Source organism: Rhinatrema bivittatum, chromosome 18 (assembly GCF_901001135.1).
Source record: "Rhinatrema bivittatum chromosome 18, aRhiBiv1.1, whole genome shotgun sequence".
In the NCBI taxonomy this organism is placed as follows: Eukaryota; Metazoa; Chordata; class Amphibia; order Gymnophiona; family Rhinatrematidae; genus Rhinatrema; species Rhinatrema bivittatum.
Genome location: NC_042632.1, coordinates 57,562,797 through 57,587,514, shown reverse-complemented (window position 1 = coordinate 57,587,514; position 24,718 = coordinate 57,562,797). Strand labels below are relative to the sequence as shown.

The 24,718-nt window shown below is 40.0% G+C and overlaps 1 protein-coding gene across 2 annotated transcripts in view; it reads left to right on the top strand.

The window, feature by feature from the left end:
* LOC115080047 (C-terminal-binding protein 2) overlaps window positions 1–24,307 on the top strand; it is a 71,479-nt gene extending 47,172 nt beyond the window's left edge. For both annotated transcript variants that reach the window (XM_029584077.1, XM_029584078.1), the window contains exons 9-11: window positions 420–547; window positions 981–1,107; window positions 9,564–24,307. In XM_029584077.1, the coding sequence (XP_029439937.1) occupies window positions 420–547; window positions 981–1,107; window positions 9,564–9,717 (409 nt within the window). In that variant the 3' untranslated portion in view covers window positions 9,718–24,307. The remainder of the gene's footprint in view (window positions 1–419; window positions 548–980; window positions 1,108–9,563) is intronic.
* The last annotated feature ends 411 nt before the right edge of the window (window positions 24,308–24,718 follow it).

Here is a 24,718-nt window from a genome sequence, read left to right as displayed (position 1 = left end):
TATGACATTTGCTGTTTTATTCTTCATTCCTCTCCTAATAAATTCTTAACATTGTTTGCTTTTCTGATTGTTGCCGCACACTGAATGAAGTCCTATAAGGTATAAATGGTTAGTGAGCTGAGTTCTGTTTTAGTTTTAAGTTGATGCCCCGAGACATTGAGCTATCTCTATTTTTAATGTTAATTTTATTTTTGTGTTGTGTAATGTTGTCATGCCTACTGTGTCTGATTTAAGTTGTATCTAAATATGATTATAGTTACCATGTAACATTTGTAAGCCATTTTGACAGTTTTTAGAAAGATGTGATATAAACATTGGAAACAAACCACTTGTAATATTTCAGTCTCTCCTTGGGCTACTTTTGTAGGCTGGTAAGGTGCAAAATAACATATCTACTTTGTCTTCATTTTTCGTTTCAGCTTTTCCCAAGGACCCCTTAAAGATGTTCCTAATTTGATCTGCACTCCTCATACTGCATGGTACAGTGAACAGGCTTCAATTGAGTCCAGAGAAGAGGCAGCTAAGGAGATACGCAGAGCAATCTCAGGTATGTGGAGAGGCCAGCATCTAGTTAGCAAAAGTGCTTGAGGAAGCAGCCATCCAGGTTCTTGTGGCCTGGTTTGGCCTCTGTTGGAAGCAGGATGCTGGGCTTGATGGACCCTTGGTCTGACCCAGTATGGCATTTTCTTATGTTCTTATGAGGATGCAGCAGTCATTTTGGTGTGAGGAAGCAGTCATCTGTGTATCGGGGCAAGTAACAATGCAAACATCCACTTGGGAAACATTTTATTTAGCGGGATATTAAGATTTAAAAAATTTATTAACCGCCTATCAACATTTAGAAATGGTGAAATAATAATGAAAAAATGGGTAAAGGATACATCCAAGGAGGGAGCTAGTGAAGCAGAGGCTTTCTTTGTACATGCTCGCCAGTCTCCCCAAAACTCCTTAGGTTTCTCAGACTTCTTCTGTCTCTACAGGTCCCATTCCCGATGCCCTCCGGAACTGTGTTAATAAAGAATACTTGCTAGCAGCGGCTCAGTGGTCTGGGATGGAGCCAACAGCTTCCCATGCAGAACTGAATGGGGCTACAGCATACAGATCAGTGTGAGTTCTCAAGCTACAATATAATATAGTAACAGGAGCAAGAACTAGACTGCAGTGTACTGTCTGCAACCCTCTTTATGGGGCTGATAGGATACATCCAAGGGAGCTCAGAGAGATTGGGCCAGTTGCTTTCTAGCCCTAGTTCTGACTGAGACGGAAGCCTAAAAGAATTGGTGAAAACTGCTTGGCCAAAAAACAAAAATCAAAACCTCAAGAACTGTTCTGGCAATCAATTCAGTTCACTAGATCTTTGCCAGTAGGAGTGGTTCCATGGGACTGGAGAGAGACACATAAGTGGTAATAGAGAAGAGGGTGGAAACTACAAGATGGATAGTCTGATCTCCAAAGTGGAAAACTACCACAGGAAAGAATTGTGAAGTATCTCTTGAATCTAATGGGTTGGAAAATCTGAGGCTGCATAGTTTTTTTTGGTGGTTGTTGTTAAGCAGACTGAATTAGCCATTACATGTGGGTGATGTTATCTGGCGGCACTGAATGGACTCTTCTTTCCAAGCTAGTTGAGCTTTGAGCTCTACTGAGTATGTGCAGCAATTCCTGGGCAGGTGTTGCCTCATGAGCCTCTTCAGTCATGGACGTGACCTCATTCTCTCCTGATAAATTTCCTCAAAAATCCTTACAATCTTTTAAATGTGATAATATTTCTTCTATGTATTCTTAAGTTGCCTCACTACCTCTGCAGCTCCTCAACAGCACTTTTCAGTAGTATTTAAAAAAACCCAATAAAGCAACATGGCCTTCTTTCCCATCATGTCTAGCCCAAAGAAGAAGGTCATCAGTAGTGAGCGGCTTTAAAAGTTGTATCTGTGGAAAGGTTATGCCCCTCACCAATGGGCACGAGCTCGGTTACTGTTGCCTCTGTCTGGAACATGACACGAAGAACTGCTATACCTATGAACGCATGTCCCTGCCCTTGCAGTGTTTCAGGGCACTTCACATCAAGGAACTGTGTAAATCGCTCCGGAGTCGCAGTAGGTCCTTGTCCCGAGGTGCAGTCTGGGCTGCCTCGCCAGGTAAAGAGTTGAGTGGGAGCTTCTCTAAAACTCCCCTGTCTGCTCAGGCTGAAGCCAGGGGTCATGTTCCACCAACTTTTCTGCATCAATCATTGGAGCCATCACAGCCTGCATTTGAAGAAGTACAAACATTTGGCACCACTGCCATCGACATGCCCATCCTTGATGCCATCTGTACAAACAGCATCAGTGTTCTCGATGCACCTTCCACCAGTGCATTCAGTGCATGGCACAGTGAAGTGCATTGATGCAAAATGCATTGAGATTCTGGATGCTCGGTGTTCAGATGCACATAATGCACCAAAATGCTTGGGCTTTCATGCAGATGAAATTTCATGTGGACAAGTGCAGTGTGATGCATATAGGGAAAAATAATCCATGTTGTAGTTAGACAATGTTAGGTTTTATCTTAGGAGTTATCACCCAGGAAAGAAATCTAGGTATCATAGTAGATAATACATTGAAATTGTCTGCTCAGTGTTAGGAATTAGGAAGGGAATGGCAAGTAAAATGGCGGATGTCATAATGACTCTGTATTGCTCCATGGTGAGATCGTGCCTTGAATACAGTGTGCAATTCTTATTTATTTATTTATTTAACATTTTTATATACCGAAGTTCTAGCAACAATGTTGCTAATCACTTCGGTTTACATATAACATTGTAGTGACTTAACATGTGTGTCTTACATGGAACAGGAACATGAACTTGGAGAAAATTGAATAAATACTAATAACAAATAAGATTAAATAACAACAGTAGTAATAGAAATGTTATATACAGGCGATTAAAAATCAATTAAAGATAAGGTATCTGCAAAATAGATAGGAGGGATTGGAAAATTAATTCTTAGTTGTCGAGCAAGAGGTATTATATGGCATGGAACTGGAGGTTCGATTTGTGAATGGTGCTCAATCGAAGGCTTTAGAGAAAAGCCAAGTTTTAAGCCTTTTTTTAAAAGTGAGGGGGCATTGTTCAAGCCTGAGATCTGATGGTAGCGAGTTCCAGAGGAACGGACCTGCAGTGGAGAAGGCTCTTTTGTTTGAAGAAATTTTGAGTGGAGGGGTTTTCAGAGAGCCTTTTTGCGCAGTTCTCAGTGGACGAGAGGAAGTATGTAGCTGGAATGGGATCCTGAGGTCTAGGAATTCTTGTCACCACATCTCTAAAAAGATATAGGTGCACTGGAGAGGGTGCAGAGAAGGGTGACCAAAATAAGGGGCATGAAACGGCTGCCCTATGAGGAAAGGCTAAAGAGGTTAGGGCTGTTCAGTTTGGAGAAGAGATGACTGAGGGGGAATATGATAGAGGTTTTATACAATCATGAAAGGACTTGAACAGGATAATGTAAATCGGTTATTTACTCTCTCAGATAAAAGGACGACCAGGGGGCACTCCATGAAGTTAGCAAGTAGCTCATTTAAAATAAATCAAAATTCTTTTTCACTCAGCACATAGTTAAACTCTGGAATTCACTGCCAGGGGATGTGGTTACAGCAGTTAGTGTTACTGGGTTTAAAAAAGGTTTGGATAAGTTCCTCATGGATAAATCCATAAACTGCTATGATGGTAACTAATAAGCATTAGTAGCTTGTGGTCTGTCTAATGTTTGGGTACTTGTGTCTTGGATTGGCCACTGTTGGAAACAGGATGCTGGGTTTGATGGACCCTTGGTCTGACCCAGTATGGCATGTTCTTATGACATTCTCCATTCCTTTCCTAATAATTCCTATCATTTTATTTGCTTTTTTTGACCACTGCCACACCCTGAGCTGAGGATTGCAAAGTGTGGTCCTCTGTGATGCCTAGATCCTTTTCCTGGGAAGTGGCTCCTAATATGGAACCTAACACTGTGTAACTACAGCATGGGTTATTTTTCCCTATATGCATCACCTTGCACTTGTCCGCCTTAAACTTCATCTGCCATTTGGATGCCCAGGCTTCCAGTCTCGCAAGGTCTTCCTACAATTTATCACAATCTGCTTGTGATTTTAAAAACTCGGAATAATTTTATATCATCTGCAAATTTGATTATCTCATTATTCCCCTTTCCAGATCATTTATAAATATATTAAAAAGCACCAGTCACAATACAGATCTCTGAGACACTCCACTGTTTACCTTTCTCCACTGAGAAAACTGACGCTCTGTTTCCTATCTTTTAACCAGTTTGCAATGCACAATAGGACTGTGGCACAATAATGAGCGATCAAGGCTTCTTTGAGTATTTTTATTTACAATGTACATGAAACCACAGCATATCTGCTTACCTTCATCAGTAATGACAGTGACAATCACCATTCACATACATGATTTACCTTTAGGACAGCAATGTGGCAGGAACTTCTATCTCCTGGAGACCTGAGCCTGGTCTACTGATCCCAGCTGGACTCTGCTGGATCCCGCCCACAGAGTGCTCTCCCTTTTTGATCTTCATTCAAAAATTGGAAGAAGGATCCAACAGAAGAAAATAGGATAATGCATAAAATTGGCAAGTTAAATGTAAGACATTAAGTCAGGCTAAGAGAGAATTTGAAAAGAAGTTGGCTGTAGAGGCAAAAACTCACAGTAAAATCTTTTTTAAATATATCCGAAGCAGAAAGCCTGTGAGGGAGACAGTTGGACCGTTAGATGATCGAGGGGTTAAAGGGGCACTTAGAGAAGATAAGGCCATTGTGGAAAGATTAAATGATTTCTTTGCTTCGGTGTTTACTGAAGAGGATGTTGGGGAGGTACCCGTATTGGAGAAGGTTTTCATGGGTAATGATTCAGATGGACTGAACCAAATCACGGTGAACCTAGAAGATGTGGTAGACATGATTGACAAACTGAAGAGTAGTAAATTACCGGGACCGGATGGTATACACCCCAGAGTTCTGCAGGAACTAAAAAATGAAATTTCAGACCTATTAGTAAAAATTTGCAACCTATCATTAAAATCATCCATTGTACCTGAAGACTAGAGGATAGCAAATGTAACACCAATATTTAAAAAGGGCTCCAGGGGTGATCCGGGAAACTACAGACCGGTTAGCCTGACTTCAGTGCCAGGAAAAATAGTGGAAAGTGTTCTAAACATCAAAATCACAGAACATATAGAAAGACATGGTTTAATGGAACAAAGTCAGCATGGCTTTACCCAGGGCAAGTCTTGCCTCACAAATCTGCTTCACTTTTTTGAAGGGGTTAATAAACACGTGGATAAAGGTGAACCGGTAGATATAGTATACTTGGATTTTCAGAAGGTGTTTGACAAAGTTCCTCATGAGAGGCTTCTAGGAAAAGTAAAAAGTCATGGGATAGGAGGCGATGTCCTTTCGTGGATTGCAAACTGGCTAAAAGACAGGAAACAGAGAGTAGGATTAAATGGGCAATTTTCTCAGTGGAAGGGAGTGGACAGTGGAGTGCCTCAGGGATCTGTATTGGGACCCTTACTGTTCAATATATTTATAAATGATCTGGAAAGAAATACGACGAGTGAGATAATCAAATTTGCAGATGACACAAAATTGTTCAGAGTAGTTAAATCACAAGCAGATTGTGATAAATTGCAGGAAGACCTTGTGAGACTGGAAAATTGGGCATCCAAATGGCAGATGAAATTTAATGTGGATAAGTGCAAGGTGATGCATATAGGGAAAAATAACCCATGCTATAATTACACAATGTTGGGTTCCATATTAGGTGCTACAACCCTAGAAAGAGATCTAGGTGTCATAGTGGATAACACATTGAAATTGTCAGTTCAGTGTGCTGCAGCAGTCAAAAAAGCAAACAGAATGTTAGGAATTATTAGGAAGGGAATGGTGAATAAAACGGAAAATGTCATAATGCCTCTGTATCGCTCCATGGTGAGACCGCACCTTGAATACTGTGTACAATTCTGGTCGATTGGCTCTGTTCCCTTAGGTATCATTGACGGTTACTCAGTGGTGGCTCATCCAGATGTTGTCCGTTTTCTCAAGGGAGCCAAGCACTTGAATCCTCTGGTCCAGGTTACTTGTCCCTCGTGGAGTCTTAACTTGGTTCTCCGGGTTCTCTGCAAAGCTCCTTTTGAACCTTTTAAGGAGGCTACGCTTAAGGATTTGACTCTCAAAACCGTCTTTTTGGTGTCCATTTATTCAGCCAGCAGAGCTCCAAGCGTTGTCGTGCAGAGAGCCTTTCCTACATTTCTCGGATTCAGGGGTATCCCTTAAGACGGTACCCTCTTTCTTGCCAAAGGTCCTGTCTTCTTTTCATGTCAATCAGTCTGTGGAACTTCCGGCTTTTTCTTCGTCAGAAGTAGCAAATACAGCTGGGGGTGATCTGCGGCGCCTCAATGTGAAACGGGTCTTGCTGTCTTACCTTCAGGTTACAAATGAGTTCCGGGTCTCTGACCACTTGTTTGTTCTGAGGAATGGTCCAAATAAAGGTAATAAGGCTTCCAAGGCCACTATCGTGCGTTGGCTAAAGGAGGCCATTGCGTCGGCTTACATCTGAAAGGGTCAGCACGTGCCGGAAGGCTTAAAAGCTCATTCCTTACGGTCTCAGGCTGCTCCTTGGGCGGAGAGTCAATCGGTCTCTCCGCAGGAAATATGCAGAGCAGCTACTTGGAAATCCCTGCATACTTTTGCTCGTCATTACCGCCTTGATGTGCAGGTGCCAGTTTTTGGCTCCTTCGGGCGACAGGTTCTTCGAGCGGCTCTGTCTCGGTCCCACCCTGTTTAGGGAAGCTTAGGTACCCAGCAGTCTGGACTGATCCGGGTACGTACAGGGAAAGGAAAACTGGTTCTTACCTGCTAATTTCCGTTCCTGTAGTACCACGGATCAGTCCAGACACCCTCCCGTGCGAGATCTGACACGTCCGCTCGAATGTTCTGTCTTTTTCTACAGGTTTTTTCAATTATCTGATTTGTTGTCTACTATTACTAAAGGCACCAGAAGCATCTACCAGATGAAATAAAATTGAATGCAAGAGCGTTTTTCTTCATACAGAATCTTTTCAATTGTTCACTTGTTCAATTTCTTAGTTTTTTCTTATTGCTTGCTTGATCTTTGGGACGTTATATCGGCTTTGAAAGTACTTTATACTGAAGAGGTGTAGGGTAGGCTCTGTCCAGATATAGGATACCCCTACAGTTTTGGTCTGTCTCCACCTGCTGGACAGGAGGCTCAACCCATGGTCTGGACTGATCCGGGTACTACAGGAACGAAAATTAGCAGGTAAGAACCAATTTTCCTTTTTTTTTTTACTAAGCATTTAATTAAGCTCTGGAATTTGTTGCTGGAGGATGTGGTAAAAGCTGTTAGTGTAGCTGTGAGTGGGGAGCATCTGTTAAGGATAGTAACTGCTGCACCGGGGGCGGGCGGGGGTGTAACTTGCTGGTACAGCAGTTACTACCCTTAACAGATGCTCCCTCTCAGTCGGCAGAGAGGAAAAGAGGACTTGGTCTGGGATACTGCACAGGACTGAGCCAAGTCCTAAAGGAAATGGTGAGAGTGTGACTTGCCGGCGTGGCGATTAATACCCTTAACCAATAAGCTTTGCTGCTTTACATGCAATGGAAACATTGCTCTCCGCTTCAATGGCAGTGGAAAAAGGAAACTGGATTCAGACAACAAGCAAGAGGGCCCTGATGTCTGTGGACCTGATACGCAGACATAAGGGAAAAAGCACAGCTCTGCTTCTACAGCCAAGTCCATAAATAAAGCACGTTAAGCAGCACTATGAATTTACAAGAGACCTCATTACCTAGTAAAAAATGTTACTAGCTGAAATTGTTATGGGCATCATAAGGTTTGGGGATTACTGCACAGAGCGACAGTTTAGTATCTTAAGCTTGCTGGGCAGACTGGAAGGACCATTTGGTCTTTTTGTGCTGTCACTACTATCAGGCCGATACAGAAAGAAGAGCGGGCGAGCGCCCACTCTCCCGACCCGCTCACAGGCCACTCTTCTGGGCGCGCAATTTAGTAAAAGGAAACACTAGGGACACTAGCGCGTCCCTAGCGCCTCCTTTTTGACAGAAGCGGCGGCTGTCAGCGGGTTTGACAGCTGACGCTCAATTTTTCCGCTATCAGTTCTCGAGCCCGCTGACAGGCACGGGTTCGGAAAACAAATGCCGGTATAATTGAGCGTCCGTCTTCCGACCCGCTGGCCGCAGGCACATTTTAAACTTTTTAAATTAAAATTTTTTTTTTTAATTTTTGGGGCCTCTGACTTAATATTGCTATGATATTGAGTCGGAGAGTGCACAGAAAAGCAGTTTTTTCTGCTTTTCTGTGCACTTCCCCAGTGCCAGCCGAAATTAGTGCCTGTCTTTGGGCAGGTGTTAATTTTTGAAAGCAAAATGTGCAGCTTTGCTGCACATTTTGCTTTCTGAATCGCGTGGGAATAACTAATAGGCTCATCAGCATGCATTTGCATGTTGCAGGCGCTATTAGTTTCGGGGGGTTGGCCACGGATTTTTGACGCGCTATTACCCCTTACTGTATAAGGGATATAGCTAGCGCGTCGAAGGCGCGCGTCCAAACCCGGGCACTTTACTGTATTGGCTCGTATCTTACTGTGTTAGCTGAGTTTAAAAAATGTTTGGACAGGTTTCTGGGAAAAAAAGACCATTACCCATTATTAAGGTGGAGTGCAGAAATTCACTGCTTATTCCTGCTATAAGCAGTCTGGAATCTCTCTACTCCTTGGGATCCTGCCAGGGATTTGTCACTTGAATTGGAAACAGGATACTGGGCTTGCTAGACCTTTGTCTGATCCAGTGTGGCAAATCGTATGTTCTTAGCCAGAGCAAGAGGAATGCTAGGGTACATAAGAATGAAAAGAGGAAGTGATAATGACATTGTTCAGGTTGTTGGTGAGACCTCACCTGCAGCACCGTGACCCCTTCTGGCGACTGTACCTCTGAAAGGATATAGAAAATATGGTTCAGGAAAGGATTACAAAAATAGTGCATGGTCTGCAGCAAAAGCTCTTTAAGAAGAGACTTAACAACCTAAACGTGTAAACCCTAGATGACAAGAGAGAGGGGGGTAGGATAGGTATTCATTTGTGTTACAGGTTTATATAATGCACAAGAGACAATTTTGTGCGAAAGACTTTTTTTTAGAAAAAGTGGTCATGATGTGAGGCTCCAGGGGTAGAATTTTTGGAATTACAACATAATGTTGAATGCATGAGAGCCTTCTAGGGGAAGTGGTGGAGAGAAAACCAGTAATGGAATTGATGGAAGTCTGTGAATAACCTTAGAGGATCCCTAGTTGTGAAATTGAGAGGGAAAATAAAAAATCAGATGGGTCTATGGCATGCACTACGAAGCAAAGGTGGGTGACTAGATGAGCCTTATTTCCTATCATTTTCTGCTTCACTGTCCCAGTCCCTTCATCCTTCCTTTCCTTCTTTTAAAGGTGACTGGTACTTACCAGCTCTTCTATTTTTCAGGTTTCCTCCAGTGGTTGGAGTGGCTCCGCCTGTATTACCAGCAAGCTCTGTGGATGGGCTTGTGGCACCACCCATTGCACATGTGACTCACACGCCATCTCCCGGACAAACCAGCAAACCGGAACCAGACAGAGAGATTTCCTCAGACCAGTAGCAACTTTGCTTACTTTTTCCCTCCCTCCTTGTGTCCTGACCCTGACCAGGAATCTGGCTTTCTCAGCATTCTCACGGTCTTACCTGCTAGAGCAGTGCTAAGCAAGCTCTGTTCCCCTCCAAATCTTAGTCGTGATGTTTTGTTCCTTTCAAATTTGAAAAAGAACTTTAGATATTTCCTTGAACAGAGATATTCAGAGATATTTTGTAAACAATTTAGTTTTATGAAAAAATGTAAGTGAATATTTCTGTGTGCTGGATCTAATTTACAAGGTGCTGTGCCAGAGGATTTTCAGTTATCTGAGACCAGGCTGAAGTTATCTCTGCAACTGAGGGTATTGCATGTGCCAGCATCTGTACTGATCTTAAATGGCCCTACATGTGGACGTTTTGCACAGATATGAGGGGGTACTACTTGCAGTAGCGTGTGAACAGATGTTTAGAAGCGTACGCATGAATGCAGAATGGGGCACTGTCGATGACTGTTTGGATGTGAAGGGACAGTGTGTGCACGGATGCAAGGGGACACTGTTAGTGTGCATAGATGTGGAAATGTATGCCCTGATGAGAGATGAAGTACTTTGGAAGCTGTGCATAGATGAGAAATGAGGTACTGTGTGGAAGCCTGTTGCGGTGATGTGAAGTGAGTGGTTTTTATTTTATTTTTCCCAGGCGTTTCAGTGTTTAAAAAAATCAGAGGAAAAATGGCTTTCACTAATTTTTCTCCTGTTTCTTATAACAGTCATTTTTCCACTTATTTGTTTTGTTATAACATTGAAATCTCTGTGAGGTGCGATATTTCCAGTAAGCTGAGAGGGGAAGGGCAGTGAGAAGGTTTGGGTGACCTATTGTGAAGGGGTGTGTATGAAGGACAAGTGCTGCTGTCTGAGGAGGTAGCTATAGCTTTTTTTTAGTTGCTTCTGTTTAGGAAATGTTTCTTCTTTTTGGGGGACAAAGTGAAAATCAAAGTTGAGGTCTCAGAGAAACAGGAGTTCCCACCACGGGAAGCCGTTGAAGAGCAAATTATATTTTGTGCCATCTATGAAACTTTTGTGGTTTTAGGGATGTGCTTAAAACTTCCAAAGAAAGACCACACAATTCTACATCCCTTGCTAATTGATATTTTTCTGTCTGCTTCACTTTTCTGCAGTATCTCAGTCATGGTGCTTGCTCAGTTTGTATGTACATTTGGCAAATGTTCACTGTTGAGGAAAACAGATGCTTTATTTGGACTGACACTCGTGGATTATATGCAGATTCGTTTTTTCTGTTACAAAGCCTCATTTGGATTGCTGGATTGTCCAACATACCCCATCTCAGATTCTCATGCAGTGTCAGCTGCCATTCCCCATGACACTTGCAAATTAAAAAAAAAATTAGGTTTTGGACAGCAGGAATATGTCCTCCTCCTTTCTGTCTAGAAAATCTTGATATATTGGTCTCACGATCTGTCTGCTCCTGTCTGACATCAGACGCTAAGGCTGCTGCTGCTTCCTAGTTTACTGGAGGTCTCTTGGAGAGCTGCAGAGGAAGCTTAGGCACTGGATTATCCGCCTGCATCCTTACCAGCTGCTTCTATCCGTGCGCTTATGTGTACAGCTGTGCTTCAGTCTCCATGAACAAAAGTAAATAGGCATAAAGTGGGGGCAAGGTTCTGTAGATATGCTGTTTTACACATATAAATGACTTTGATTATTGCTCTGCAAAGAAACTCACTCCTGATGCAGGTAGGATGGAGCAATTGTTAGTGTGTGAAACTGTTGGTTAGATTTTCATTTCTAAATTAAATGCTTGCTTGGAGGCCAGCAACTTTTTAAACTTTGAGAGCTGTTAACTGTGTAAAGATGTGCCCCTCTAGCAAGTGTCTGGTTGTATGCAATAAAAATTAGTTTCTCTGGATTTTCAGCTAGCTGATGCCTATGGAGGACAAAATAGTAAAGCTTCCAGGAAGCAGAATGCAAGGGAAAAAGTAAGACTGCCACTAGAGGGCAGAGCTGCAGTTGGGTAAACAGCGAGGAGCTGGAAATTTAGTGGCGGGCCTTGGTGTCAGCTCTGCTGGATTTGTGATGCAATTTGGAAAAGATTGTGAAGGGCCCAAAAGCCAACGTCCTCTCCACACAGCCTGCCAAGCGCCCCCAGAAATTCACCAAACCAAGACCAGTTTTACCATATTTTAAGAATTAAGATGTTTGCTTGTAGAGGTAGTGGCAGTTTTATTGGACAGCTTGAATGATTTTCACTTAGGACAGTTGAATGCCAAGTATCATCTAGCACTGGAACAAAATCAGTTTTGATTGCTGTTTGTTCTCATTTTCTAAGCAATCCAGAGAAGGCAGTGGTTGCTTGGTGACAATTCAGCACCTGCTGCAGATAAATACATTTCTGTCATCCTTATACAATAAAGATTTCAAGGTGCATATCTGAACTGCTTTTGAGCCAGAAAGATTAGGGGCTGCTGATGGACTTAGAAATTTGAACAAAGTCACTCTGACCAAACATTTTAAAATAATCTTTATCATCCATCTTGAAAGAAATATTGTTTACTGGATTTTCAGGAACAGCCAAGTTGTTGGCTTCTGAGTTTTTAAATCTTGTCCTTTTAAACTCAATTTTTTGTCTTAAATGCCTTGATTGGACCACCTTTTGAACCACTGGGGATCTTTGTTCTTCATCTGTTGTGTTTGTTTTAGCTATCTTATGTGCATGAAAAGTGAGTGAGCTAAAATCCTGCTCTGCATCACTTTAGTTTCTGCAATTTTTATTTTTAAGGACTATGTTCCAAGTTTCATTCAAACATTAATTCTTTATGTCTACATCTAAAATATTCAAAGGAAAAGTAGTTGCACTTGCTGGACATTGAGCAGTGAGTATACTTATCTAAATACAGCAAAGGACTTTTGGAAGTCAGAATTATTGCTTGTTTTATCTTCTGCCAATGAGGGATTGCCAGCATCAAAACTTTCCATTTTCAGAATGATCAAGTGCTGCACGTCAGAGGCCTATATGAAATCTCACAGGGAACTATTTAAAGTAGGCAAGGCACATGCTGTCATATTTAGCATCTGTAGAATAGAGCAGCAGGGGACCAACTTGGAGCTCATTCCTTCTCTAAGCACTACAGACTTCACAAATGAACATTCGATTACCTCTACAGATAGTCTGGTCTAATATGGATGTTCTTTCAGCCAGCATGCTGAGATTAATATCACTCAAAGCACACCTCCAGAAGATGTCATTTTCACTCCAGCTCTTCTGTCAGCCTCCAGTTTAGTTCATTGGGCTCACTAGAATGAGGTGTGTTCCATAGGTGTGCAAAAGCATTGGCTGCATTGATGCAGTCTCTCTCCAGGTGCCTGAAGCTGTTGACTTTTTTGCCTGGGTTGCTATTGGGACTATTGAAGTGAAACTGGACAGGTGAACCGAGGAGCAAAATGATTCCAAGGCTTAGGGCCACAAATGGTTAAACTGCAAATCTCGACTGCAAGCAGATATTTTACTGATGTGTGAGTAGGCATCAGCAGCAGACAATTGATATGATGCTGAGCATAGCTTGAAAATGACACTTGAAGGTAACCAACTTTCAAGACCTGTATGCAAATCGAGTCGGAAATCAGAATCCAGAGTTACTGGCATGGTTTGAGAGCCTGACAGAGTATCAGTGTATAGGTAGAAGTAAGATATGCTCAGACAAGAGGAGCAGGACAGCAAACTCATTCTTTGAGGATTATGTTAAGATGGCTGTATATCCTAGAAGTAGCCTTCTATTTTAGGTGATAGCCAAGTTTATAGCAGATAACAGCATCTAATTCTGTGCTTGCTAGCTGGAGCTATGGGTTATTGCCAGAAACAGTCTATGACTAAAATAAAGGAGAATGTTTATTTGGTCCAAATTTAGACAAAATTCTCAAAAGATTTTCCAGAAGAGTAAAAAGCCCTGCTTCCACAGTACAGGTCCCTGAAAGAGGCAGAAGGCTTATTCAGGTCTGTTCAGCTTTTGTTTCAGATCCTAGTTCTAATATCAGAGGTTTGAGGATGATTTCTTTTTCATTTGAAGGATATTGAGGAATTTGATATTGTATCTAAAAGTATTAAATGTTTATGATTAAAAAAACCCCCAAAAACTTCTCATAATTGTCTTTAAGATGAGTTATTCAGGCCATTCAGTCAGAAAATGTCCTTGGAGGCCTAGTTGCATGTTCCCAGAGCTGCAAGCAATCAAAACTCATACAATTTGCAGTACAAGAAAGTCACTAAAGCTTTCTTTTTGGACTTGCAGTTGTTTGGCATTCCTTCCTTGCACAACTTGATCGTTCTAGCACTTCATATTGAAAGACAGCAGTGCAGAGATAAGTCATACGGACTGGATGATGAATTTGGAGAAAAGCCATACTATAGCAATACAAAATGTTTATCATATGATTTCAGATTCTGCTTTAGAAATGTTTTTGGATAAGAAGTGAGGAAGATGGAAAAGAAGTTGTTGGAAACAGTTGAGTGCCTGCATATCCTGGGATTGGTCTGGTACATCAAGCAGCAGGCTAAGTTTCCCATGAGAGTGAGAGGTTGGTCTATTCTAAGAAATGGCTGCCTTCATAGTTTTGAAGTTGCTGAAGGAAGTGAGAAACTTGCTACAATGGTGGTTGAGGAGAAGAGTGACCCAGAATATATGTTGTAGAAAAAATGTAGATACTACATTTAAATGTGCAGGAGGTGAAAGCAGTATACCTCAGTCATAAAACTTTGTACACGTTTTAGATGCCAACAAGGAAGGAGGAGCTTGCATACAAGGACAGAGGTGACAAAGGTTCTAGAATAAACAGAGACGTTCCTGAAACGTAAACAAGGAAACAAAATATCCAGGTGGTACTGACCGAACAGAAAGGAGGTGAAGACAGGAAAGTGGCAACTGAACAATACATAAGATGGAGCTCAGCATTGATGGTCTTGATGGCATCTAACAGCAAAAAGTGAGCAGATATTAAAGCAGGCATGGGGGAAACATTCTATGTGTTTCCCCATGGATTGCAATATCCAAAGTTTTAGAAAATATTAGGAAACCCGCAGGGGAAGTAATTTTAATAGTTCCATACTAGCCAAGAACATTGTGTTTTTCATTGTTGATAGAGCTGATCAGATTACCAGCAGGGAAGGAAATACTAAAATGGTTTATGGTTTACTTGGTTTTTTAAACTGTCACATCAATAATAAAACCATCACAATGGTATACAATCAATAAGAGCAGAAAATACAATAATAATAATAAAATAAAATGGTTAATATATCTTAAAAGACAAAATTTTATTGTAAAACATATCTAAAAGGGCCGTTAATAACACAATAAATATAATAAAAGCAAAACATCAAAATAAAAGTGACACAGTGTACTAAAAGCAAAAACAGAGGTGCGTAAAATTCACTACTTGCTGGTGGGTTGACCTGACTCAACATAGGCACATGTAAAGAGCCATGTCTTTAAATCGGCTTTAAATGTTTTGGTGTCTGTTTGTAGTTGTCGGTAGGATGGCAAAGCTTGAGGCCTGCGATCGAGATTGCTCTCTCTCTGACTTCGCTGAGTCGTGCTGATTTAATTGTGGGGATGGATAGGAGACTTTTATTACTGGATCTAAGGTTACTTTGCGGTATATGTAAACGGATGGCAGAGTTTAACCATTCTGTTTTGTTTCCGTAAAATATGTTATGAAGCATGCAAGCTATTTTATATTGTACATGAAAAGTAATGGGCAGCCAATGTAATGAGATTAGGATGGGGGTGATGTCATCACATTTCTTTACTCCAGATAACACCCTTGCTGCCCGCGTTTTGTAAAACCTGCAGTGGTCTTGTGGTACTGTGAGGAAGGCCAAGCAATAAGACATTACAATAGTGGATATTAGATACTATCAGGGCTTGTAGAACCGATCTAAAATCTTTCGGGTCCAGGAGGGGTTTCAACTTTCTTAAGGTAAGGAGCTTGAAGTATCCAGTTCTTATTTTCTTTTTTTTTCATTTTATTTTTATTCAATTATAACATTTATAATAAATGAAATAATCATGTATACAGATATTCCAAACAAATCTAGAACAATCCCATAGTTCACTTAACAATTCAATCACTAAGAACATCTGATCTAGCCCACGTCTAGGGGAGTAGAGAGAGAATGAAACTTAAGTACATGTCACTATCTTTACACATCCTATTCCTTTAACCTATCTGAGACTTTTGAGTCTTATCCCTTAAGAAACGCTGTAGCTGTGAAGGATCAAAGAAAATAAATTTATTTGATTCATAAGTGATTTGGCACTTACATGGGAATTTTAAAAAGAAAATAGCACCTATATCCAAAGCTGCTTGCTTTAAAGATAAAAATTGTTTCCGTCTGGCTTGTGTAGCTCGAGATACATCGGGGAAAACCTGAATTTTTTGGCCGCAGAAATCAAAAGATTTATTTTGAAAGTATTTACTAAAAAATAAAACCTTGTCTTTTTTTCAATAAAAAAGTAACCAGCAAAGTAGCTCGGGCTGCTATATTATCCAAAGAGTCCTCCAGGAAAGTTGACACACCAGGACTCCCTAATGTGTCAACACCTCCTTCAACAGCTTGAGACGTTTTCCTTTGGGGAAGATAATACATTTTTTAAATCATTGGTACATTCTGAGTTTCATAGGAAAGAATTTCAACCACGTACTTCTTAATTAATTCAAAATCTCACATTAATCTGGATATTGGAAAATTTAGTAAATGCAGATTGTGAGATCTTATTTCATTCTCCATTAATTCCATTCTAGCATGTAATACCAAATTATCTTTTATAAAGGATATATTGGTTGTTTGTAAATTTTTTATCATTGGATTCAAGTTAGTAACAACCTGCTCCAGTTTTTCAGTCCTACTATCTAGGTCTACTAATTTCTCTCTTGTCTCTACTGAAAACGTATGAATCTTAGACATAGTACCTGACATTTTCTTATCGATTTTCATTATCAATCTCCATAAATCCAACATTGATATGTTTTCAGGTTCTGACACATGTTCTTCCACCAAACTACCTAGTTCGAGGACTGATGGACATGGAACATTATTCCCCCTCGTAGTACTCTCAGTATCTAAAGTAACCATTTCTTCTTGTATATTACCCCCAGTGTAATCAGCCACACTTAACTTAGTGTGATTTTCAACCACTTGGGATGTAATATTAGTACCTGCAACCAAAATACCTTCCCTTATAGGTTCCAAGGAGGAATGTGGTGTGGACTTGGGGGTAGAGGGTACTTCTAAAGAGGAGTTCCCCTCTTCCATCCCCCCTGAATGGACTCCCTCACTCTTACTATGTGGGAGTCCATAGGTCCAATCCTTTTTGACTGAGAAGAGATAGGTGAAGAAGTATATTTTGACTTACGTTTTCTACCCATAATATTTTTTCATTCAGAAGGGGCGCGCGCCGCAGGTCGTCTGTTTTTATTAGTCCTGCGGGGCTCCCCCGCTGACGTCACTTCCGGGTCACGCCCCCACGCCAATTCCCTCACCTCTGAATCAGAGGAACTTCAGGTAACAAGCAATGCAGACGAAAGGTCTTTTCCTCTCCAGCACTCAATCACCTCTCACAGCTCCCCCCATCTCTTATTTTCAATGCAATGTGCTTTTTTAATTGTTCCATATCCAAGGTGATAGCTAGGTCCCTAACTAATGTGGATGTTTTTATCTTAGAAATGCTGCTGAGACATATTGGTGGTATTTCTATTTCCATACATTTTCGTTCTAAAAATATCTGTTTTCTTTGTGTTAAGAATAAGTTTCAGAGGTATAAGTAATTGATTAATAGCGTTTAGATACATAGCAACGGTTTTGAGAGAATGTTCTATGGACACCTCTATAGGGACAAGGAACTGTATGTCAACCGCATATATATAAAAATTGAGGCCTAGCCCTGAGAGAAAATGGCAGATTAGTAACAGATAAATATTACAAAGTGTAGCGGAAAGCGTTGAGCCTTGCAGCACTCCAGTTTCTAAAGGAAAGTTATTGGAGAATGTATTTTTTATCTTTACATGAAAAAGTCGGTTGGTTAAAAAGGACGTAAACCAGTTTTAAACAACATCTTGTATCCCGATCTCTTTAAGATGAGAGAGTAAGATATGGTGATCCATCGGATCAAAAGCTGCCGAAAGATCCAATAAGACTAGAAAGTAGCTTTGACCGTAATAAAAACCCCTAAGAATAGTATCTCAAAAGGAGATTAAAAGAGATTCTGTGTTAAAATTTTTTCTAAAACTGAATTGATTTGGAAATAAAATGTTATTTGATTCAAGATAGATATCTAGTTGTCTCTGGACGACTTTTCAATTAGTTTTGCTACGAATGGGAGTTTGGAAATTGGTCTATAATTGGTCATTTGGGTGGCATCAAGCTTTTTTTTTTTTCTTCATCTACCACTACTATTAAGATGGAAATGCTGTGAAGAAAAAGATACTCAGAGTAATCAGTGGTCTTGTGCAGTCATGTAAATGTTGCAAATACAGCATATCACAGAATATGGAGAAAGAAATATGCAGAATGGTGTAAAAAGGTCACTGTATATAATTTTAGAATTTGTATTTCAAACTTGAAGTAGGCTTAGAGGAAACACGTTAAAAGTTCATGAAACTACATTTTCAATTGTAACAGTATATATCGATTGAAAAGAAGTTTGCAACCTCTCAATTATTTGCTTTTCAGAACAGCAAAGTTAAAGTTTTCCAAAAATGAATGTTGTGGTGCATGTGTGGAATCTTAATTTAGTTTCTGTTTGAACCATTGAATTCTGTTTACTGGTCAGAAAATACAAGGAGGAAAGTGTTTTCAGCAAGAAGATTGACATTCAAACCCTAACTTCTGTTGACCGTTACATTCAGTTCTTTAGGAAAAAAAAGTTATATTAAGAACTGTTTCAAGTTTTATACTGAAGATTATTTTATTTTACATTAATCTGAGAACATTACCCACTCCTTTGTCCAGAGCATAAAAAAAGAAGAGGCCTGCACAGTCTAGGTCTTTAAAAAGCATTAAAGTTTTATGTGGACAGATCAAGCATTTTATTTTATTTGGATCTGGAAGAAGTCAACTTGCATCTAAAACAGCTATAAAAAGTGGCATATCTGAAGCCTATAAACTGAGAGAGCACCTGTTCTGTAATTAAAGATTATTCAGACAAGGGCAATATCTCCATCCCTTGCTGAGAGAGTGCAAGCAAAGTGGCAGCATGGCGTTCTTTTGGATGCATTCTGCAGGGCCTCTATTTGGATTAGGCATGTTTAGGTTGTGACAAGTTCTTATTGGTTTGGATTGCATGTGAATGTAACAGAAGAAGGGTTTTTGGTCTTGTCAGTCACTCTTCTTTTCTGCTAATCCACATCAGTCCATACTGAACCTTCTCCATAACATAATTTTCTGTCAAGTTATTGTGCTGTACTAGAGTGTCTTATTTACTTTCAGGGAATAGGAGAACTTGTACTTTAAAGGATGGTTGGGAGCTTGATAAGATCTGTATTTACTTTACTAAAAAGGAATCCTAAGTGTTATCTTTGAGTTTGTAGCTGATTGTAGAGTTGAACACTATGGAATTACCTTGACCTGGAGACTGATGGGAAGAGATGACATCGTTGGAAAGTGTGTAGTCAGTGATGTTTTCATTGCTCTCAGCCTACTGGGTGAAGGAACATCCTTTTTAGCCCATACTGGTGTGGCTTAATCAATAGCACCAACAAAGATTCAGGCTTTTTTTCATTGACGTTCAGCTCTGGCATGTACCACCTATCCAGATTGGTTGGGAGAACAACATGTATTAGGAATACCTCTATCAATTCCTTTTATATTAGTTCTCTAGACCAGTTGGATTATCCCTTCCTAATTAATGCATCTGTTCCTGTGTATCCTGCATTATTAGCTATCATGATCTTTTTTTTTTTTAAGTATTTTTTCAGTTTTTATGGCTATAAAAGTTGCTTGACTGGGAAGGAAGAGGAGTTTTAGTGCTCGATGTCAAAAAGGAACAAACAGTTCACAAAAGAAGTGAGATCTTGGTGTGTGTTAATCTCAGCCTAAGAAGGAGCGGACATAACCCAGCTGTCTGTACTGGTGTGGAGAATTAGTAGGAATTGAGAGAGGTAAGCTAATGTTTTCATTAAAAGACAGCTAACATAAAATTCATAATAAGATAATTGGCGTTGCTGCCAATATAACTATTACTGTGTGCAGGATTTCCTTACTTTGCTCCTCTTGTGGTCCTCATGGATATTACTGCTTATAATGATAGTAATAATACCATAAGAGTCACTGCTAGCAACTCAGTGAGCACAATGCTGAATGTAGTTTGTGTCTTCATTCCTGGCTTTTGTATGTGTGCAATTCATGAAGATGTCAATGAGCACAAACGCTGTCTCTCTTCACTTGTCTTTCAGTTTTATTGGATACTATTTGTTCACTCTTGTTTTATTGGTAAGATACATATGGTTGGATTGTATAATTTTTTCTTTAACTAGAACATTCACCATTGTTTTTCTTTGAAATTGAAATGCACCAGTATTTTACTTTACAAAATGAATTTGAATCAAAGTAGAGAAAAAAAGTCTAAAATGGAGCTTGTATTTATACGATGAGTTTGGACAGTCAGAAGTAAGTGGGGAGAGGAAGCAAAATAGACAAGGGATCAGGGTGGGGAAAGCAGGATGGACAGACAGACGCTGGGCAAAGGAGAAGCTGAGCAGGGCAAGACAGACACCATTAGGTGAATTTTCAGAGAAAGATAACCTTGTTGCCTACATTTTAGGAAGCTTTCAATTTGAACTTAGGTTCCTAAATTTAAGTCCTGCCTAAGACTGAAAACCTAACTTAATTCCCCCAACCTGATTCTGATCACTTTCTATACATCTGGTAAAAATAGGAATAAAATGTTTTGTATTCAGTGGGGAAAAATGTTGATTTAGGAAGATTTAGGAACCTAACTCCTTAAGTTAGATGTCTAGATATTTTGAGTATCAGCCTTCAAGTCTATGGTCTTAGGACAGAAGAAAATGGATAGACCAGAGAGATGAGAGAGACAGAGGTGGAAGTTCTATGAGCAGGACAGAAAGATGTCATGGGCTTCAGTCCAAGGTTTGCCGCTGCAAGCTCATGCTGAATGTGAGGGCAGTTAAGTCACTGTTTGTCTCTTGACAGACAGTCTTGTGTAATACTTTGATAGAATTGTATGTAAAGTTTGTATGAATGTTGACAGCCATTGCGTGTTTGGATTTTGCTTGAACTATAGATAAGTGAGTGCATAGCAGCATTGCTTACCTGACAGGGTGTAAGGCTGGGTAATACTGAATGTACACTCTCTCATGTAGTCTCCGTGGGAAGAAAGTCTTTGTATTTCATGAGCACATCATCTTAAATGCTTTGTGCATTCTCTCCCTTTTCCTTCTCTTATGATTTTGTACATTATAAATTATTTTCCACTACAGATGATATCTTGAATACCAGCTGATGAATATGTTAAAATTGTTCATCTTTTCTGCTGCTGTCTCCTTCCATACATCATTTCTTCTAGGGATTCTGCCCTATCTTCTCTGCTTGGTTGCAGAAAGTTGAGTGCATCATGAACATGTTAGAAGTAAAAAAAAAAAAAAAAAAATTTCCATCATTGGAGCAGGGTTGCCATAGCCCCATGGACAGGAAGTAAAGCAGAAGCTTTGAAGGATGTTTCTAGTACATGGTGACCCTGCAGAAATGTAAATTTAGCACTGTCAATATTCAACCAGTTTTTGGCATGTGCTTGGAAAGATAGTGAGATGTCAGAAAATAGTTAAGTTAGTTATTCTGACATTTGATACCTCAGCAAAAGTGAAAATGCATAACTGAAACTTGGATAAATTTATCAACCAATTTAACAATAAAGTAGAAATTAACTATTTGGTACCTGATATGTATTAAGTTTGTCCACATTAAAAGTCTTATGTTTTTTGAGAAAGTCAAATATAATCTGACATTTTTAATTATACAGTGAAGATAGAGATCCTGAAGTTGGTATTTCTGTTAATCCACCTCCAGCAGCAGTAGGATGACAGGAGATGAGACTGACATTGACTCCTCCAAATTAATTTTTAGTCTCCCCATGCTTGTGTATGAAAGTCAAAATCCAACAGAACCAGCATCTAAAAGGGCCATGTGCAGGGAGGAGTTCTCCTCATGAGGGTAGTTGTGCTTGGCTAAAGACCCGTGCAAACATCCTGCTATCCATGTGAAAAATAGATGTTCCCGCTGCATGTACTGTTTTGCCTTTTCTCACCACTCCAGGCAAAGGCTGTTTGAAAAGTGCCACCTTAGCATCTATGGGAAAAATGCTTAGAACATCTGCCACTTAAAGCAATCTCAGGCAGAGCTTGGCGTTAATGAACGGCCTTAAGTTCCAGACTTTAATATAGGACGGATAGGTTTTCAGATGCAAAAAGCCAAGAAAAAATATAGAGCTTAAACTACCAGGGCCTTTAGTTTTCTGCAGCAGCCAGAGAATTACACAGCCAGAAATGTAGAAATCTTTGGCAGGTCTACAGTATAAACTTTGTCTGTATATTACCTCTTAAGTAGTAAAAATAGTTGCATGTAAAAGAGAAATGTTTTTTTTTTACTAATGAGATATTGAAAACCCTGGTATTACAGTTACTTAACTATGCAATTGCGATATCACCAGACCTCATTAGTTGTCTTATGGTGGTGCAGGGGTGGGACGTTAAGATTCCTAATTATTTTGATGCATATCCCCACTGTTCACCTGTCCGCATTCATTCAGTGGAAGACTTGTTACTGGTATTGAATTTACATAGAATTAAATAATGTTTAGTTGTAAATCCTACCTTTCAGGAGTTTATGCATAATAAAATCCTCACTTTCCAGCTTTTCATAGAAGATAATAGGGTTTTCCCACCTTGGTCTGCCTGCACAATGTTTGTCAGTGCTAAACCTTACTGAGGCAATCTTTAGGGATTCTGAGCTTCTTTGTGCAAAGAAACAGTTTGATTTTTTATACCATTTCATTCATTTTGTTGTTTCTCTGTCAACAATATAAAAGAGCATTTTCTGTAAGAAACTGTTAAAATAAGAGATTTTGTGGTAATAAGCAAATTCCACTGAATTACAAAAGGATCTTGAAATAAGCTTTACCCACTGCAGAATGAATTTTGGCAACCACTTCCTGCCATCAGTCCCTGCGTTTACATCCTCTCTTCCTCATAGTCCTTGAATTTGCACTCCCTCTTATAAATAAATCTGTGTAGTCACATCCCCCACCCATAATTCTCTTTTCCTCCTCTCATCCTGGAAATCAGATCCCCCTGTTCTCCTCTGACCTGCAGTCACTTTCTGCTCCTCTCTCTCTGATGCCTGCAGTCACACACAACCCTCCCAATCCTCCTGATGCCTGCAGTTACAACCTTCATCCCACCCCTCCATCTTTTCCTTCTCCTCATCCCCGCAGTTCCATGTTTTCCCATCTCTTCCTGGTCTCTGCAGTCACATCCCTCCATTCCCTTGGAAGAGATTTCTCTCCTCCTCAAGTCAGGGATGGTTACTGTGCAGCCATCTGGGAAAGAGGATATGGAAAAGATTTGGTGGGCAGCCCTTCCTGTTTAGTGATGGTGATTCCACCATCTCCCTACCCTAATTTTATTGGAAGACTGTTATCAAGGTCACTCCTCAGTCTACTCTTTTCTAGGCTAAATCAACCAAACTCCTTCATCCAGCCCTCCTAAGGTTACACCCCCCCCCCCCCCACACACACACACCAGCTCTTTAGTTATACACTGAAATAAAATCTACTCTTACAGACTGTTCTCAGCACTTGTTTCAGCAATGATTGTTTGTATGCAAACTGTCTTAATAAATGGCTTGCAGATATTTCAGCACAAAACTGGTTTAATGAGAGCTTGTAGCATAGCAAGCTATCGAGGTCCCTAATTATCTCTCTTCCCAAAACACTTTTAGCTAATGTTTCTTCATTAAATATTTCTTGCCAGTATTGAGTTTTTGAAGTATGAATTAGGAACTTGTAAACTCGATGCCTGGTGACTAGGAGGAGTTAAGTAACAAACCGCATTGCTAGAAGACAGAAGTGTTATATTTTCTGTATTGTTTCTCAATGAAAATTCTGCTGTGAAGTTTTAAGAGGGTGTTTGTATTGAAGTACACTGTACTGGTCCCATCTTCTTCCTGTACAGGTCCCAGGACAGGCTCGACTTTCCTAGGGCACAGTATTCTGAGGCCTTTCACTTACTGCTTTCTTACAGGTCATTATCTGTACCAGATTTTATAATTACTCTCTAAGGGTCAGAAGTATATTTTTGTACACAATGAACAAGCTTCCTTTTTTCAGCTGAACAATTAAACTGTGAAACATTTCAAAGTCAAATCACCTAAAATAGAACCTTTTTTTATTTTGCTTTTTTTTTTTTTATATAGAAATTTTGTTTCTCTGACTGCAAAATCTTTAGTTTTCCACTTCATGCCTCTAGAAAATTTGTTAGAGAATTTTTGTTCATTTCTTGGAAATATTTTAATAAAGTTGTACAACCAGTATGCCAGCTCTGGTAGTTCGCTGTCATCTTTACAGACATTTTTCTATTTTTAAGTTGGTGATCAAGATGATGATAGGTTGGTTACCATAATCATTATCTCAGAGTGTTACAACATGAAACAAGGTTTACAATAGTTACAGTGTACATTAGTAATAGGGAGCCGCGTAGTGCCAGGGGTATCTGCAAATCCAAAATTCCTGTTCATATGCCAGATCGGTCCAGGCAAGTGGGTTTTGCATCCCTACCAGCAGATGGAAGCAGAGAAAAATACTTTTGAGGTACTGCTACATAAGAGTGCCACCTGCAGTCCTTCAGTATTTCTCTGTCTCCAGCAGATGGTAGAGATGCAAACCTGCAGGCTGAGATAGGGGGGAAAAAAAAGAAAGAAAAAGTTTAGATTAGGTTTAGAAGAAAAGG